The sequence below is a fragment of the Cuculus canorus genome, chromosome 5, assembly GCF_017976375.1.
Source record: "Cuculus canorus isolate bCucCan1 chromosome 5, bCucCan1.pri, whole genome shotgun sequence".
In the NCBI taxonomy this organism is placed as follows: domain Eukaryota; kingdom Metazoa; phylum Chordata; class Aves; order Cuculiformes; family Cuculidae; genus Cuculus; species Cuculus canorus.
In genome coordinates this window covers 59550624-59568659 of record NC_071405.1, presented here as the reverse complement: position 1 = coordinate 59568659, position 18036 = coordinate 59550624, and the positions used below count along the sequence as shown (strand labels likewise).

At 39.8% G+C, this 18036-nt stretch overlaps 1 protein-coding gene across 1 annotated transcript; it reads left to right on the top strand.

The window, feature by feature from the left end:
* Positions 1-5740: 5740 nt before the first annotated feature.
* On the top strand, positions 5741-16110 carry FAM98B (family with sequence similarity 98 member B). The gene is made up of 8 exons (XM_054068896.1): positions 5741-5895; positions 7082-7230; positions 8083-8217; positions 8936-9114; positions 11491-11571; positions 11962-12078; positions 14465-14632; positions 15546-16110. Exons 1-8 carry the CDS (start codon positions 5858-5860, stop codon positions 15894-15896), a joined length of 1218 nt encoding a protein of 405 aa, XP_053924871.1. The 5' UTR covers positions 5741-5857; the 3' UTR covers positions 15897-16110.
* The last annotated feature ends 1926 nt before the right edge of the window (positions 16111-18036 follow it).

Genomic DNA, 18036 nt, shown 5'->3' with positions numbered 1-18036 from the left:
AGTCTGCACAGTGTAATGACTATCTCACTGTGTAATGACTAGTGAGAAAGCGAGTAAATTGAGTCCCCTGACAGAGGTGAAAGGTGCTAGCAATTCCTTGAGTCTCTCGCTTTACCTTTTGAACCTTTTTGTTCGCCATAAGCACATGGTGAACAACTTTCTTGCTATATGTTGTGTATGAATATACTCAACGAGGGACTCCCTTTAAGCAAAAAATAAATCAGGGTTCTTTCAATAGTCATAACATTTCTCTTGTAATGCACCACTACTAAAGAAAACCAGAAGCAAATAAATGTAAATGCCTGATCTACAGAGAATTATTTTTATCAGTGACACTAAAAGGTACATATCTCACTGAAATATTTAGGCCCCATACCTACCTACTCCTTCTAAGTAAATGATAAAATTCTCAGTAACTTCAACTATGTGCAATTAAGTCTGTAACATTACAGAGCTAGACTGTGACTTATAACTTATATTATAGCGTAAGAACAATGTAGAACCACTATCTCCTTAGACAAGTACTGGAAAAAGAGGACTAGTCAGTATGTTGCAGTCATTGTGTGAGCTGTTGATGACTGCCTGTTCTGACCTCTCCCCCACCATCTCTGCAGAGATGTGTGCCCCAAGAAAGTAGTATGAAAGCAGTCCATTTTCAAGAAATTTAAATTTTCATTCTACAGAACTTATCACTGTGCGTTATTCCTCAAAATAATTCATTTTGCATTGAAAACTTTGATGTCACAGCTTCAGGTGGTTTGGTTTTTGTCTGGGAGGAGTTGCAAGGGCAATTTCTAAATTAAACGTTTGTAACGGGAGATCAGCTTCAGTTTCAGTAGGGTAGCCCTTAAGTTAATGAGCAGGATTTTTGTAGCTGGTATAATTCTGCTCAGATTTAACCAAGTTAGTATGCCCATCATTCACATCTACTTTATTTGAAAGATTGATGTAATTTATATATAGATCAATTTTAACTTGCAGTCCAATTCCACAATGATTTCATTAAGTTGATACTGCCTTGAGCAGGTACCCCCAAATAAACCCTACAAATAAGGGTTTTATAAAAGGAATAAAAGCAATTTAACCCTTATTTTTAAAAAAAGCAAGCTACACTTCTTATTTAAATTTCAGCAAGTCCAAAGTACAGTATTTAGGTTTTTTTCTTAACAGGTTAAAAGAATATAGTGTGCTTATTTGCACGTGGAAGTTGAATAGGTTTAACCTGTATCAATTTAAACTGATGCAAAAAAAATCTGTGTAAAGAAGTTATTTCATTTTAACAATCAAGCCTGTTGTTGATCTGTTTTAAACTCAGTTAATACAAGCTTCTTATATTGACTTAACCACACATAAAGTGCTGTCTTTTCTCTATCATTTTTTAACGGTGCATATACAGCAGGTAGCACATCACAGGTAGGCAAGCTTGTGTTAGAGGAAAGCATTTATTATGCAGTGTCTCCAACTCCTTCTCCACTCCTATGATTCCCTCTAGTGGTCAATAATTGTGTGCTAACCGTTTCTTTGTACTAGAAATTATTTTTACGGCTTTGGCATTAACATAGAGACTGTCTCCTTCTCATTTGAATTCAAAAGATCTGTTTTGTCTTTCCTGTGCTGCACATGAGAAGGGCAAAGCAACTGAATCTTTTGAAACATTCAGCTAGCATTTGTGGGAAGTTTTGCTTTCCTAACTAGGAACAGATAGATTGTACACCAAATGTCCCACCAAAAGCCTGCTCTATTGGCAGTGCAGACCAGAAGGTGAGTGCCCTGCGGCAGCACAAAGCAGGACCCTTCCACTCCACCCTTGCCATTAGGCAGCATGAGAATGCCCACTGTTCTTTTGCAAGCCTGGCAGCAGGAGCACTACTTGAGCAATTTTGAATAGCATGGCAACATCTGAGTTGTCATATTCATACAAGTAGTTCAGTAAACAGTTGAGATTCACCTCAGTCTAACACCAACAGAAAATTGACTTATGCATTTTGGGTTTTAGTAAGATTACAGACAACTTGTAATTGTGGAGATTTAATATGAGTTGGCAGAAGACCTATTCCCTAATTTCCTATCTTCACCTTGCTTTTGAGTCAGGGTACTTTCCAATATATTTAAGAGAGGTGTAAACAGCCACAGCTATTATGCTCAACGCATCATTTTTTATGTGTTCAAGTTGATTCAAGTCAGCGCTGATCCAGTGCTATCTTCATTTTCTAACCCTAGCAGTTCTACACCTTCCTCGTGCTGGCACCGTGACTTACCTAACCATTGAGGGAGACGGCAGACTAGTGAAAAAGAAATCCTGACCAAAACTGAAAAGCTTTAGGGTAGTGATGACCTAGTTAATGGCTAAAATTAACGGCTTTACGCGAAGACCTCTTCCTTTGGTCTTATTGCTTGTATATTACAAACACTGTGAGGCAAAGGCAAAGTCCACTCTCATTGGAGTAGGCTGCTACAAAATATTTTTTAGCCAGGATTATCACCATTTTTTTCCTCTCCAGGGATGAGAAACACAGGAAGGGCATGGAGAAAGTTGTGGACTGAAGTAAGGGCAAAGTTGTGAGAAGGTGTTAGGCAACCTAAGCAAATGATCACAACCAAAAATGTCTTTCATTTGTGGGTCTGAAGATATAATTTGTGAAATTCAGACATATCTCCTCATACTTATAGTATCTCCACAATACAGAAAGGTTAGAATTTTTCAAAAAAGTCTTCTGGAATTAAAACAGTGATTGATACATATGCTTGGTTACCAGATATATACAACATTATCAAAAGACAGTCAGATAAATTACTGATTTATGTATTGCCCTGCAACATAAATGAGCAAAATATGTTTATGACACAGCAAAATCTCTAGAGAGAGGTCCCTGTGGAATATAGGTGCCACCCACATAGGTAGCACACAGTACCACTTAAATTACCAGATTACTTTTTAGTTTTAGATTATGTTATAATAGTTTCGCTTCCAGTTTCACTTACAGTTATTACTCATTATTTTTCTTAGTTTGTACTGCTGGGTGGTATCAAAACTACTTGGTTTCTCAGAACAACTGTACAGTGATGATTGACAGCAGGTAGCATAAAGATACAACTTTAGAAAAGAAAGGGAAGTGCTGTCTGTTCCTTTCTATTTCTGCCTATCTTTTTTTTTTTTCACTCTATTAATTGGACATAAATGTTGTTTAAACAGGAGTAAGAGTTCTTATTTTCAGAATCTCTGCTTTCAGATGCATGTGCCTTCATTTAAAGAAATTATTATGTCAGCCCATTTGAAACAAAAGTCCCCTTAAAGCTCAGTCATATGGAGTGAGACACAGTTCAGAGCTGTGACAGAGACCTCTGAGCTACTGGCACTGTTGTACATCATATGGTCAACGTAAGCCAATCAGACTTCAGGATGCTCATCTTTCAAGTGACTGCCATCAATAATGTTGTTAATTTTTATATTTCTGTCTGTGTGTGGGAGGGAAGTCATGGCTCTTCCAATTCTCATTTTTTTTTTTAAGTTTAGTATTCAATAAAGCCACGTCTTCTGCTGAGTGGAAGTAATTCAAAATAGTTGCTTCAGAAATGGTGGAGATTTCAGTCACTAAGGATACCTATGTTGTAAATACTTCCATTTGATTGCATGCCTTTACAAATCTTCATCACAGATTCAGTCGGTGAATTTTCTGAATGCTCATGTAAGACAACACTGGTTAAAAAAAAAAAAAAAGGCAGAATTTTCCTTTTAGTTTATAGGAAAGATAGGACTCTACAGGGACAAAATCCAAATCTCTGAGGACCTAAAGTAGCAACAGTGTTTTAGAGGGAATTTGGGGGACGCTTCATTCAAAGTGGTTATGAGTGAGGGATAAAACAGGGATAGTTTGGGACTAAACAGAAAAAAAGCTGGTGCTTGAGTGTGTCTCTCAACATTGCTGTTGCTAGGGAAAGCTTGGAAATGTGAACCCAGACATCTCAAAAGAGAAGACAAAAGGAAAATCAAAGATGAGACAAAGACGTGTTTTGGGAGACCTGTCTTTTCCAATTAATGAGTCTGATAGTACTAAAACTGGAAATACCTGCATGTCACAGGATGGAAAACTGACATTCTCCCAGAGGCCCAGCAGGTCATCACGCTATTACACACAGCAGGCAAACCCACGAGGACTACAGCTGTCTGCCACTTCCAAGGGCTTCTTCTCACAGCTGGAAATCCCACATTCCTTGGGCAGGAGCTGCTGGTCATGCTCACAGTTGGCACCATTGCCCGTGCCAACAAAACACAGCTCACGTATCCCAGCTTCCCTCCATAATTTATTAAAAATACCATGGATTTTAGGCTCAACCAGGCTTTAAGAGTTGGTCCCTGCGTGGCCTACAGCGGTCCCTACAGCACGAAATTGGGGTGATGAAGGCCCAGCAATTGTGGTTGGCACTGCCTCAGGCAGAATTTCGCAGTCTGAAATCCAGACAGATCCCAGAAACACCAGAAAAGCCCTAAGCCTAAAACCCTGCTTTTTTCCAGCCACATCCCAGCAGAGGCACGAGGCAGGCTGGAAGGGACTGCAGCCCCGAGCTGGCTCCCCAGGCGCCGGCCACATCCAGGGGTAGCCGTGGTCTCTCCTGGTCCCGTAATTCTCCAGGCGGCTGGTATGTTGTGGAAGGGGAGCAGGTGACAGGGGAGCCGACCACAGTGGTGTGGGACTCATTCCCGAGCCGGGCAGCAGGGCCAGGAGAGAAGTCATGCCAGGGAAGGGTGGGAGAGCTCGCATGCTCCTTAGGACCAGAGGGAATGGCCTCAAGTTGTGTCAGGGGAGGTTCAGATTGGACATTAGGAAAAATTTCTTCAGTGAAAGGGTTATCGGGCACTGGCAGAGGCTGTCCAGAGAGGTGGTTGAGTCCCCATTCCTGGAGGGGTTTAACAGATGGGCAGATGAGATACTGAGGGATATGTTTCAGCAGTGGACAGGTGCGCTTGGACTCGATGATCATGGAAACATAGAATAGTTTGGGTTGGAAGGGACTTTAAAAATCATCCCATTCCAATTCCCCTGCCATGGGCAGGGACATCCCACTAGATCAGGCTGCCCAAGGCCCATCCAACCTGGCCCTGAACACCTCCAGGGATGGGGCAGCCACAGCTTCCCTGGGCAACCTGGGCCACTGCCTCACCACTCTCGTGGTGAAGAAATTCCTCCTTACGTCCAGTCTAAATCTGCCCCTCTCCAGTTTATACCCATTGCCTCTGGTCCTATCACTACAAGCCTTTGTAAACAGTCCCTCCCCGGCTTTCTTGTACAACACCAGCCCCTTACAAGTACTGGAAGGTCACTATGAGGTCTCCTCTGAGCCTTCTCTTCTCCAGGCTGAACAAGCCCAACTCTCTCAGCCTGTCCTCATATAGGAGGTGCTCCAGACCTCTGATCATCTTTGTAGCCCTCCTCTGGACCTGTTCCGACAGCTCCATATCCTTCTTATGTTGAGGATTCCAGAACTGGACACAGTACTCCCGATGAGGTCTCACAAGAGGGAAACAGAGGGGCAGAATCACCCTAACCACTATAAGATACACAAGCATAGACAACTGTCATTTATCAAGGTGCACAGGGATATGGTTCAGTAGCAGGCAGGTGCGGTTGGACTCGATGATCTCAGATGTCTTTTCCAACCTATTCTGCGATTCTACGACTCAGCCACGGAGGGAAACAAGGGCTGTTCTACGGGAAGGGTCACCTCCCGCCACGAGAAAGCAGTGGCGGAGGGCGGCCCTCACCTCTCCAGCGGAACGCGGCGGCGAGCGCGAGTTGCAGGGGGTTCTCTTAGCGGCGGGCACCGCGCGGCGCGGCGGGACGCGGAGCCGGGCCTGAGGATGGAGTGCGACATTTTGGACACGCTGGAGGCCCTGGGGTAAGTGGGGAGCGGCAGCGGCGTCCACTTGGCCCTGAGCCGGCGGGGCTCCGAGGCTGCCGCCGGGAGGGAGGCCGGGACGGGGAGCGGGGCACGGCGTCTGCGCTGGGGGGTGAAGGAAACGCGGGTACGCGGGCGTTCCTCGGGGTGCAGGGGGTACAGCGGGGATGATTAGTCACACCTGAACGGGGTGGGGGGGGGCGCTGCTGTGGCGGACTGGGCGGGCTGGAGCCGGTGCCGAGGAGTGTGCTGCCTGGAGAGGTTTTTGGGGTTGCTGCCTGGAGGGGAGCTGTGAAGTGCTGGCTGAAGGGGGCTGGGGAGATGCTGAGTGAAGGAGATATCAGAGGGTGCTGGCTGGAGGCGAGTTGGGGGGTGCTGACTGGAGGGATTTGGGGGTACTAGCTTAAGGGGAGCCTGGAGTACTGACTGGAGAGGATTTAGAGGGTACTGGCTGGAGGGGAGTTGGGAGGTGCTGGCTGAAGAGGATTTGGGGGTCTGCTGGCTGGAGAGGAGCTGGGAAGTGATGGCTGGAGGGGGCGGGGGGGATGCTGGCTGGAGATGAATTGGGAGTGCTGGCTGGAGCGATTTGGGGGGATGCTGACTGAAGGGGATTGTAGGGGGTGCTGGCTGGAGCCAAGCTGGGGGTGCTGGCTGAAGACGGGCTGGGAGTGATGGCTGGAGGGGAACTGAGGGAGAGCTGGCTGGAGGGGGCTGGCGGGGCAGCACCCCGGTGTGGCCGCCAGCTCTGTCGCATGCTGGGCTGCCCACCCATGCCTGCCTACGGCCTGCGAAGGTGCTTCACATGCAACAGAGCAGAAATAGTGTAAAATTCAGTTTAGTTTTCAGGTATCTTATTGCCAGAACTCTAGGGCAGTGAGTTGTTAATGTTGGAAGGAAATTCGTTTGACTAAACGCTTGAATTAATTCTTCGATTCTTGCCTGTTTGGCATGCACTGATATATGACGCTGTTTCCACATACACCTATCTTCTGATGAACCATTTTGTTTATAGATTGCCACTCATTTCTTGATGTACTTCAAAAAAGTCTGAATTTTCCCTTGCAAAAATAACTGACAAAGATTAATTGATTTCAGTGTTATTACTAACCAGCTTATAGTAAAATAATTTTAAAATGTGCATATTCTATGTTAAATTGCTTCATCACTAATGTTTTTTTCTGTGCAGGTACACAGGTCCCCTGTTGGAGGAGGAAGCACTGAAAAAAGCAGCACAAAATGGATTGTCTTCACCAGAATTTTTTGAGCTTTGCATTTGGTTAGGTTCTCAGATAAAGTCGCTTTGTAATATGGAAGAAAGCATCACTTCAACAGATGGTATACGAATCTTAATTTATTGAAGCAATTTAGTATTTGTGCAGTGGATCTAGACCCATATTGTTCAACTAATTGTGGTATTGCAGTGTTGAAGTTTAGAAGATAACTGAGAGGTAGCGAAACTGAGGCTGATATTTGCATGTAGGTAGATCTTATATTAAGTTCTTATGTTGTGCAGATTCTTTCCAAAGGGGGAAAAAAGTAGTTTGTTTGTTTTTTTTAATTCTACATAAATATGAAATGTACATTCATACAGCCTATGAGTGTTTGTTATATGTTATCATATTTTGATAGCTTAAATTCTGGTGTCTGGTATTTTCAGCTAGCTGGCCCAGTGCAGCATTCTGTTCAGCACTGCATGTATGTAGGCGAATTGCTTGTTAGCACTACCTGATTCTTTCTTTTGAGTGCTGGAACTTGGGTGAGCTTCTATATTGCTTATGTTTTGACAAAAAAAGTAGTAAAACTAAGAACAGCCATTGAAAATAATGGGCTTTTGACTCTTAAGACTTGTCCCTAGACTTGTTCATCAGAAAATAAATTACATTGGCACGTGGTTTGGTGACATAAGCTGTTCCCTTCCTAGTGGTGTTTATTTGCATTCATGTCTTTGAAGACTGTTGTAGCATCACTTTCTCTATCAAAACGTGAGTTCAATAATTCTATAGCTATTAAAAGGTGTATCTGCTTGTACATATGATTTGTTTAAGAAGAAAGAAAGTGTTACTAGGATGGCATATCTTTGTCTGGGCTATTGAAACCTGTGATTTAAATGTATAAGTTGAGAAAATTAGAATGTAGTTTGTTGTTGCTGTAAAAACACATTAGCTTTGCACTTATTTATTCCTACAGGTGCTAGAGATGTGGAGAGCTTCCAGCTTGAGATTAGTGGCTTTCTGAGAGAAATGGCTTGTCCATATTCATCACTTATATCTGGAGACATCAAGGACAGATTAAGAGAGAAAGAAGATTGTCTTAAACTCCTCTGTAAGTTATAACTGTTTTCCCCATTTATAATACAGTATTTTACATGTATACTTTATTGTTATTGTACAATTTACATTAAATAGTTTTTTATGTGTATTTAAGTATATGTGTACAATCATTACAACCTAGCTGAGCATGCATCAGCTTGCTTGTGCAGAAATAGACAATAGAAAATGATTAGAAAACTATTTTACTAGGAACTAAAATTTCTTTGTGAAGTATGGTTCCACGTCCTGAGGCCTTCTGATCCTTCTGTTGATCCAGCTCCAGCTCAGCTGAAGCTGAGCCCTTGCTTCTCATATTTCTGAGAAGTTTCTGGGCAGCTTAAAGGAAAATGCCATGTGATTTGAAGGTGCTGAAAGCAGAATTGAGAGAAGAGGAGTTTAAGGTTTAGGTTTAAGCTAGACTTGGACAACGGAGTAGCGGCAGGAACCAGCATGATAATACAAAATTAGCCAGGGAACCTATGGATCTGGTGGCAGAAGTGGGTTAAGCGGTCAAATACGATATGTAGACTGAAGGTAGGAAGTCAGGTGAGAGTTAGTATGGATAAAGAAAAGGAAACTGATACTGGCCTGTCCAGGAGAGAACTGAGCAAGTCTCTCCCTTTTGTCATGATCTTTTATCATGATGTGTGTGTTACATTTGTACATGAGAATGTGGATGCAGAAATATTCAAGTGTCTCTAAATCTGCTGTTATGACATTTTCCTCTCCAGTATTTCTAAGTACAGAACTTCAGGCTTTAAAGATATTGCACAACAAGAAAACTAAAGGCTGTCATTTGGAAAAGCACAATGAAATTTATCAGGAAGTGCAAGCTATTTGTGATGCACTGTGCCTGACAAACTGCTCATCCTCTGATATTCCTCCCTTGTTAACCACTGTGGAACAAAAGGTATGGGCTTTTATGTATTCTCTCTATTGTTAAACGGTAAGCATTATCTCTGGTAAGCTTTCATCTTAGAGTGAAGGTTCCAACAGTCTAATCCATAAAAGCTTTATCTGACAAGTGCAAAGGAACTTTTCTAATGAAAGCCAGCTAAGTGTTTAACTGTTTTAGTTATGAGGTGAACTGTTTCAGCATTTCCCTAAGGATGTGAAGTACCTGGGGAGGCGTACTGCCATGCAAATTTAAGGTATGAATTGAAGTAGTATAATTTTCCTCTGACCCATTCAAATGTGCTGCAAGCTCAAGACTTCGGGTAATAATTGATTGAACATTTATGTACCTATACTCATTTCTGGGATGTACTTAAATTTAATATCCTAAACTTAAGTTTTTGCTTTTTATTTAATGAATTTACTGATTGCAAGTATTGATTTGTTAGTGCGATTTCATTTCCTTCCTTAGAGTGTTGATAGTTTAACTCAAATTAATAAAATTACACCTCTCTCTAGGCCAGATTTTTTCACAATCTTAGAAGACCTCAGGTGCATGCACACATGATGTTTGTCTGTGCAGATGGAGTTAAACATAAAAATCATTGGACCACTATAGTCGTAGGGTACAACCTTGGAATCCTGCTGATAGGAGTGAGGGAATAAAGTGGAATTTCAGTAATCTGCGTCTGACTTTACGGTGTCACAAACGTGAATGCAGACCAGTTCATCAGTGAAGAGATTCCTTCTTAAATGTTACTTGATTAATAAACCTGCCACTGAGTAAAATTACATAGATAGTCTCTTTAACTTGGAAAGAAAAGGATGCAGAAATGTTGGGACAGTTTCTTGGTCGATGAAGGATTGTTTCATTTAGCTGCTCACGTTTCTTCTAGTTATGATTTTTACCGATTCTCTTCCTTAATTGTTCTCTCTAAACTTTCTTTCATTCTTTCAGTTTATGGGAATCAGGAGTATGCAGGTCTTTTGTGAATACCTAGAGGTATTGTGTTTTTAACTTGCCACAGTGTTACGCAAAAGTGATGTAAAAAGACCAAAATATACACCTTGGTTTTCATACACAGTTTGAGATTGGATTATATATTGGTACATGCAAAAATGGAAAAGGAAATAGTTACAAAACCCCTGAAATACGGGAGTTGATTTATCAAGCATTCCTTTTCATGTAGCTTTCTTTAACCAGTTTATGAGGTGCTCTAGAATTTGATTTCTGTCTCCCTAGAGTTTTTTCATAGTAGTCACTGGAGAGTATATTTCTGTAATAGGTAAAGCTCAAAGCTCTAGCAAGATGAACTAAGATTATTCTGGAAGAGTGAACTTTGAACCATACCTTTTTGATAAATTAGATGTAGATGCCTGTGTGCCTACATGAAGTCTTATAATCCTTGCAAATGCATCTAATGGCTGTCCTCAGCTACAGATTTTACTGTATATCATCACTGCCTTAATCCTTCCTTGTGAATATAAAAGAAAATTAATTTTAGTTGTAGTCTTGTTTCACTTGGTTTCTTGTAATTATTTACAAAAGCAAATGAAGATGTAGTTCTTCTCTAAGTCAAATTGTGTGCAAAGCTTGCAGGAACAATAATATGCATGCAGTCCCCTCTATCTGAAAAATTATTTGGCTGTGAATCTACATGAGTGTCGTAGGTGATATGATACAGTATTAGAAGAGCTGTGCCAAAGGATGTTCCTTCAAGAAGAGAAAGTAAAGGTTTCTTGTGTTGAGAGAGGAGAATCCAGTGGACTTCAGAAGGCAGAAAGAGGGAGATCATACTTCATCCCTGGTTACTGAGGGCAAAAACTAATTGAAGAAGTATAAGTAAAGCTGATTTGGAGTGAATGCAAAAGGTTTAACATAATGTTAAATGGAACCAATTCTAGGATTAGAAGAAAATTAATGAAAGAGAATGACCGCATACCTGTCATCTCTCCTGCTTTTCTTACTAGCACACATAACCGGATTTATATAGCCAACTCTAGCATTTGATAACAGAACTCCCAGCTCCCAGTTGTTACATTTCCTTAGCTATAGTTACAACACTTATTACTAAGTAAAATGAGTAATTTAACTAGTCCTACTGCCTATATGCATTTGATAAATTTGCCATGTAGCTATTTTTCTATTATAACTGGGAGAAGTGGTGTGCCATAAAATATTTTTGTGTAGAGTCTAGTCATATCTTGAAAGTATTCAGGAAATCTTTTTGTAACGGATGATGAACCAGAAGATGCATATCTGTTTTTACGAGTCTGCTAAAACAAATGTGCTGTATTTGATCTTATGAGTAGCAAATTGTGACTGCAGAAAATTGTACTGAAATAACTATAAGTATCATTTGTGTTCTGGGAAGTATATGTCTCGTTTCAGATAAAGGACATTCTCTCAAAAGTTCAGAATAACCATGTGGGGAAATCACTGTTAACAAAACCTCTGGATTCAGACCAAGCGGTAAAAAAAAGTCCCTCTATTTCTGTATTTAACAGGATGGTCAAAATTAGTGTGCATGGCTTCATCTAACTTTGCCCATTTCACAGTCACTGTTCTATTGCTAAATATGAATACTAAAATTCAAATTCTGAATATTAATAATGCTAATCAGATACATCCAGAATTAATGTTATAAAACAGACTTTGTGTTGATTCATCCACTTATTAACTTTCAAAATATTTTGTATATTCATGCTGCTGTAGCACTATACAGATGCACTCCTGGTTTTATGTAATTTATAGTGGTCACCTGGAGATAGACATCTTAGTTGATGAATGAGGTTAACTTTAAATTGATTTCTCTAACTTTGTAGATTTGAATGTTTGGATTTTTTTATTGTAACACTGCAGGAGAGACTGGAAAAAATCAATGATGCTCTTCGCAGTGAGTACGAATGTCGCCGACGTATGTTAATGAAGAGGCTAGATGTGACAGTACAGTCTTTCGGCTGGTCTGATAGAGCAAAGGTACGTTTGCTGTATTTTTTGCTTCCTGTAGGTGGGAGTCTGCTACAGTTCCCCACGTCTTCCTACTGAATATACATACTGTGTAAATATGCTTCCATTACTGTTCCTTTCATTCCAGTCAGTTTCTCATCCCAGGTCATGGGATCCAAGCCCTAGGTATTGAGGAAGGAGAAGGATTTGACTAGATGGCACAGGCCATCTTTTGTGACTGCTTATAGCTTCACTATTAGAAATTCTAACATCCTGTGTTTCTCACTTTATGATATTCGCATCTCCCCTTTTTCGTTCCTGTATCCAGCCCCCTCCAATCAAATAGATTTGGAGGGAACCTCAGCATTTCTCATTCAAATGCAAGAGAAAGACAGGCCCTGGGCCCTAACAGAGACAGGGTGCAAAGAGTGACTGCCCATAAAGTCAGTGAAATTACAGTGACTGCAAGGTATCTTGGATTCAAAGCTACTGAGTAAACAGGTGGTCAGGTGAACAGGTTATTTGAATAGCAGCTTGTATAAGAAAAGGACATAATTACTTGTAATCCTTCAGGTGACTAGAAATTCCAAAACACTCCTGTGAGTGTTCTCTACTGGTATTATTTTAATTGTAATCATTTCACTTATACTATTTCCTAGCACTCTGTATATTAAAAAATAGTCATGTTTTACACCAATCCCAATTGGTATTACACCAATCTGATATTTCTGAGCTAGAAATACATATTGTTTCTATCCAAGAGAGTAGGGAGATAAGATATAAAAAGTTTATAATTTGATGATTTTTACGTGTGAGAAGCTGAAGGTAGATGGTTTTGCTCTGAACTGCACTATCAGCTTTCCTTTCAAAGGTGTGTGTAGAAAGCTTAACATGGAGAAGTCTTAAAACTTCAAAAGCGTACTGAAAGCATGGGTTGTTACAAGTCTTTCTGGAGTCACAATTTGTCATTGATAGAATCGGTTTTGTGAAGTTCTCTCAATATCACTAGAAGACATGAGTCTAGATGCTGCCGTGCTGCTATGGAATGGCTCATTATTTAATTTCTGTAAGGGCTGTGAATGCTTTTATGCTGCGAGAAAGGAAAAGGAGGGCATTTAGCTCACAGAAGCCAGAAGATGTCCCTATGTGTATAACTTCCTTATAGCTGTACCAATGCAACTGTATTTTTAGATTTGAAGTATACGTCTAAAATGTAGTTGATGTTAACTGATTACTAACTTAGGATAAAATTTTAAGTCACTTGATGTTATTCTATCCAACAACATGAAAACCAATGAATAAACTTTTACAATAGAACAGTAGTTTAAAGAGCTTTTTAATGATGATAAAGTAATAAGGTGATTCATTTTCCTGCCCTGTGAAGACTGTTGATGTGAAAGAGAAAGCAGTTACAAAAATAACCAGGCTACCTATTAATTCAAAATTACATGTGGTTTTTAATGTTTTTTTTTCCTTATTTCTCTTGTAAAAATATTTGTTTATAATTTCTTCGAGAAGGTTTGGGGATTTAAAATGTTTTTGGCACTGATATAACCTTGATTATTTTTTTTAAGCCAAGAGGCAAATTTTTGACCTCTTTAAATTTATTTACTATCTCACCTTTATTTCTCACCATTAAATAGGTATTGATAACTTTCTCTGCTTTTGATCACATGGGGTTTTTTCTGCTTTTTTTTAACTTGTTCAGTCCCTAAGATGGGTTAGTTTGCAGACTGAAATGGATTGATAAACGTGTAGTAATTGCCTAGCAAAACAGTCATGTAGAGGAACAGCACTTGTTGTTTGGTCCATCCAAGATCAAATTTTTTTTACCCTTAAGATCATTCTAGATGTTCCCAGAAAGTGTATTTATTTTTCTTTTTTTTTTTTTGTTAAACAAATAATAAATACATCAAAGTGTGTTTGGAAAAAATCCTTTCTTCCCTTCTCAGTCTCACTTGTACATGACTTGCACAAGTGTTTTGCTGCATTGATACATTTTGATTTTTTTTCCACAAATTGACTTTACTCTGAAGCTGCTGTTTTCCATCACATTTCGAAGAGATCTGTTGAATATGGTGACCTTTAGAGAGCAGTTTGGAAACTTAAATTTTAGCCTTTAGATATGCTGGAAGATGTCAAAAGATCTTTTTGATGTCAGTGGATAGTAGACTTTCTTTTGTAATGGTTTTAAGCTTCAGAATCAATGAAACATAATCAGCAGCTATTTTTTGTCCACCAATATTGAAGGGAATTGGTAACAACTGGCACTATATTTTGTAAGATAATTTAGATTTTCAGACGTTACACCCTGTGTTGAAATTGAAGCTTACTGAGATGAAGACATGGTTTACAGCAAGTGAGCTTTTGTGGTTTGTGCCTAGCAAGTAAGTTGTGTTTGATTTTTATCGTGCAGGTAAAAACAGATGAAATAGCCCGAATCTATCAGCCCAAGCGCTATGCATTATCTCCAAAGTCAACTATTACATTAGCTCACCTTCTGGCTGCTCGAGAAGACTTATCAAAGATCATAAGAACAAGTAGTGGATCAACACGGGAAAATACAGTCTGTGCAATCAACAAGGTATTTCTTTGTAGAATGTGATAAAAAGGACACGGGAGTTTAAAGACATCAAAAGTAATTCTAGAATTATACTCTTCGCTTAATATTTTCATTCTGTTTTGCATGATACTTGGTGCTTTAATAAAAGGAAGGGCTGCAGCATTCCAGTAAACAAATTTCTCAGAGAAAGCTTTTCTTGAGAGAGCTTTCTTTAACTGCAGTGCCTGGGACTGATCAGAGTATGTTAACACTCATCATACAGGGACTTTAGGGAAAATGAAAACAACAACAAAAAGACCTACTTGAATACCTCTTTGTTCTTCAACTTAATGTTTTGTGTAACTTCGTCCAGTACAGTCTCCCTTTTTATACACTCGAGTAATGTCCACCAAAGTCAAGATCCCTATTTTTTTTCTTTTCTTAAAATTCTTACGGCAGATCTTAGGTATTTTGTCTATTTCAGCTCTCTGCTGAGTGTCAGTAGTTTCTAATCAAAACCAAACTGGCATTCCTTTTAGAGCTGCATATCGGTTTGCTAATTTATGAATTTTGCCAGCTGAACTTGAAATTTGAAATTTAATAGAAAAGCACCATCATAAGCAGTCCTTTATATGTGGATATACATTTATATTTTCATGTTATATATTATGTACGTTGCTTATTGTACTACTTATACTTCAGATATATGTAGTTTTCTTCATAAAGATTTCCCAAAAGTAGTATGAGCTATCTAGCTGTAGTTATTTCAGTCTGTAAGACTTACGTTGTGGCTAGTTACAAGGACAGGAAACAGGAATTCTGCTGCCAAGCTCCACTGTGAGGGGCCATGTTTTCTGTAAAGAGCAGACAACCTGTCTTTGTCCATGGGTGGACGACTCTGTCCCATCCAAGTTACTATTTTATTAAACTAAAAATGACTAATTTTTCCATATAGATTCTGATGGGGAGAGTACCTGACCGTGGAGGCAGACCAACAGAGATTGAACCACCTCCTCCCGAAATGCCTCCTTGGCAAAAAAGACAAGAAGGTGGTGGAAGAGGTGGCTGGAGAGGTGGTGATGGTGGTGGAAGAGGCAACTGGGGAGGTGGAGGGGGTAGAGGAGGAGGAGGAGGTGGGGGTTTTGGAGGTGGGGGTTTTGGGGGTGGGGGGTTCGGAGGTGGGGGTTTCAGAGGTGGCGGAAGAGGTGGAGGTGGCTTTCAGGGTGGCAGGGGAGGTTATGGTGGCAGGGGAGGCTATGGTGATCCATATGGTGGGAGAGGAGGGGGAGGATATCGAAGGTATTAAAATACTGTACATATTCACAGAGTAACTGGTGAAATATAGTGGTGATGTTTACCAGTATCAAGAATTCAGATACATTAACTTGGGTTTAGGTTAGAATTAAGTATGACTGTATGAGTCATAGCGTTAGACCAACTGATGTCGTCATTGAATTCTTCTAGTTAACACAACTTTTATACTAAACTGTGATGAATAAAGTCCTTGTTTTTCATACTGATTATGTGGTAGCTTTTAATATGTCATTTTATTTAAAACAAGCCTCAGAAAACTGAATAAAACTTTCTAAACAGAAACTATAGTATTTAATGTCAGGCCTCTCTAGTTATTGCATGTTGCATATCCGTTCCCCTGCTCCAAACTACTGTGTAGAAAAAACAAAATAGGGTTAAGACCTGGATGGAAACACTTCTAAAAGACTCTAAAATGTTGCTTTTAGGCTTTTTCTCTTCATCTAGTTTTCATGTGGGCTGTGTAAATGAATTTTAATGTCAAATGTTAAATCCTTAAGGTTTTGGTCAAAATTATTCAATTAGAACTTCACATAAAAGTAGCATTCTGATCTAGTACTCTATACAAACAAATAAAATCAGGTCGTTTTGTATATTTATAAATATGTGGGAGAATATGTGAAGGTCAGAGCATGTATTGTAAACTGAATTATGGTGAGCTTTGATAGTGCTGAATTTCTTTTTATCTGTTTTCCAGTTTCTTGGCATTTCATAAAAATATTTTAAGATCAGATTGGGCAGGAAACTTCTGCAGCCACCGTGCCTGTTAAGAGTTCATTTATATGTTCCTTCTGAATCAGCCGTGAGAGGTAAAAGTTGAATTAGCTGAGCATCTTATTTTTTTGTTGTTTTATTTTCTCTTTTGCCTGCTTTGTGTTTCGGACACACCAGCTGCCCAGCTAGTAAGTCATCTCTTGCAGCCATTGACCTTCCTCAGTGAATTCTTTCTCTCTTACTCTGCCAACCAGTTGTTCTGATAACCTAAAAGAATCATAGAATGGTCTGGGGTGGAAGGGACCTTACAGGTCATCCAGTTCCACCCCCTGCTCCACTATGCTTGGTATAGCCTATATGCTAGGTATGGCCTTATCCATACTTAAGGGTCCCAGCAGGTGCATAACAAAAATGGGCAGCTTTCCTTGCATGAACATGTTCGCTTTGATGTGAGCTCTTGAAATACTGGCTTAGCTTCACCCAACTACTAGCAATATGGTTCCTTTGCCAGCTTTTTTCTGGACTCCCATCTGACTCTGTCACTGTCGGCCTCTGTAGTCATTATGGAGAGACCCTCGTTGGTCACGTAGGAGTATAGTGCTGCTTTTTTAGCTTTTGAGCTTGATTTTTATCTAATGCTCTGGAATAACTCACAAGTTGACATACCAAGTGAGACCGCTGGCCTTGGAGCTAAAGTGCTGGTCGACAAAGGAATGGAGAGAGTAGTTTGTAACAACCAAAGTCTTTATACAAAATGTTTGCTTGTCCCGCTGTCATTTTTTGCTACAAGCAATTTCTAAACAACATTCAAGCATTTAGCTTTACCAAGGAAATATGCTATCATGCTGTGAAATCTTCTTGGAATTAGTTCTCTTAACAAAAGCGAGGCATTGTACTTTGTAATACTTGGAACAGCGAGTAGCAAAACAGTGTCTGTACTGTGTCAAACACTGAAATATTGAAAGAATAATCTGCAAATACCCAACTCAATAAGTTTTCTTAGGCAATGTTCCAAAGCTCACAGAAAGTGAAGTGAGACTGGGGACTCCAGTACTAGGTTAATCCTGCAGAACTGTCTCACATGATAGTAAAGGAAGATGAATGTAGCTTGTTTAGTTTTTCTGAGATACAAACTTGGAGGCATGAAGAGCAATTTTGATATTTTTTTCTATTATAAATATTAAACCAAAATCTTACAATTTATTTAAAATCTTTACAATCTGTACACTTTTTCAGTCTTCTCAAACAGCATTAAAACAAAATTTTTTTCAATTGTCATAGAGATTAGTTACAACAAAGTAACAGATTGCTACTGTAACAAAAAGGTATTTCCAAAGACCTATATAAGCTACTTTAAAGGCAGTTGTGTTTAATCTGGATATGAACAGTAGCCTTAATTGTTAATTAACAAGTAGCCTTGT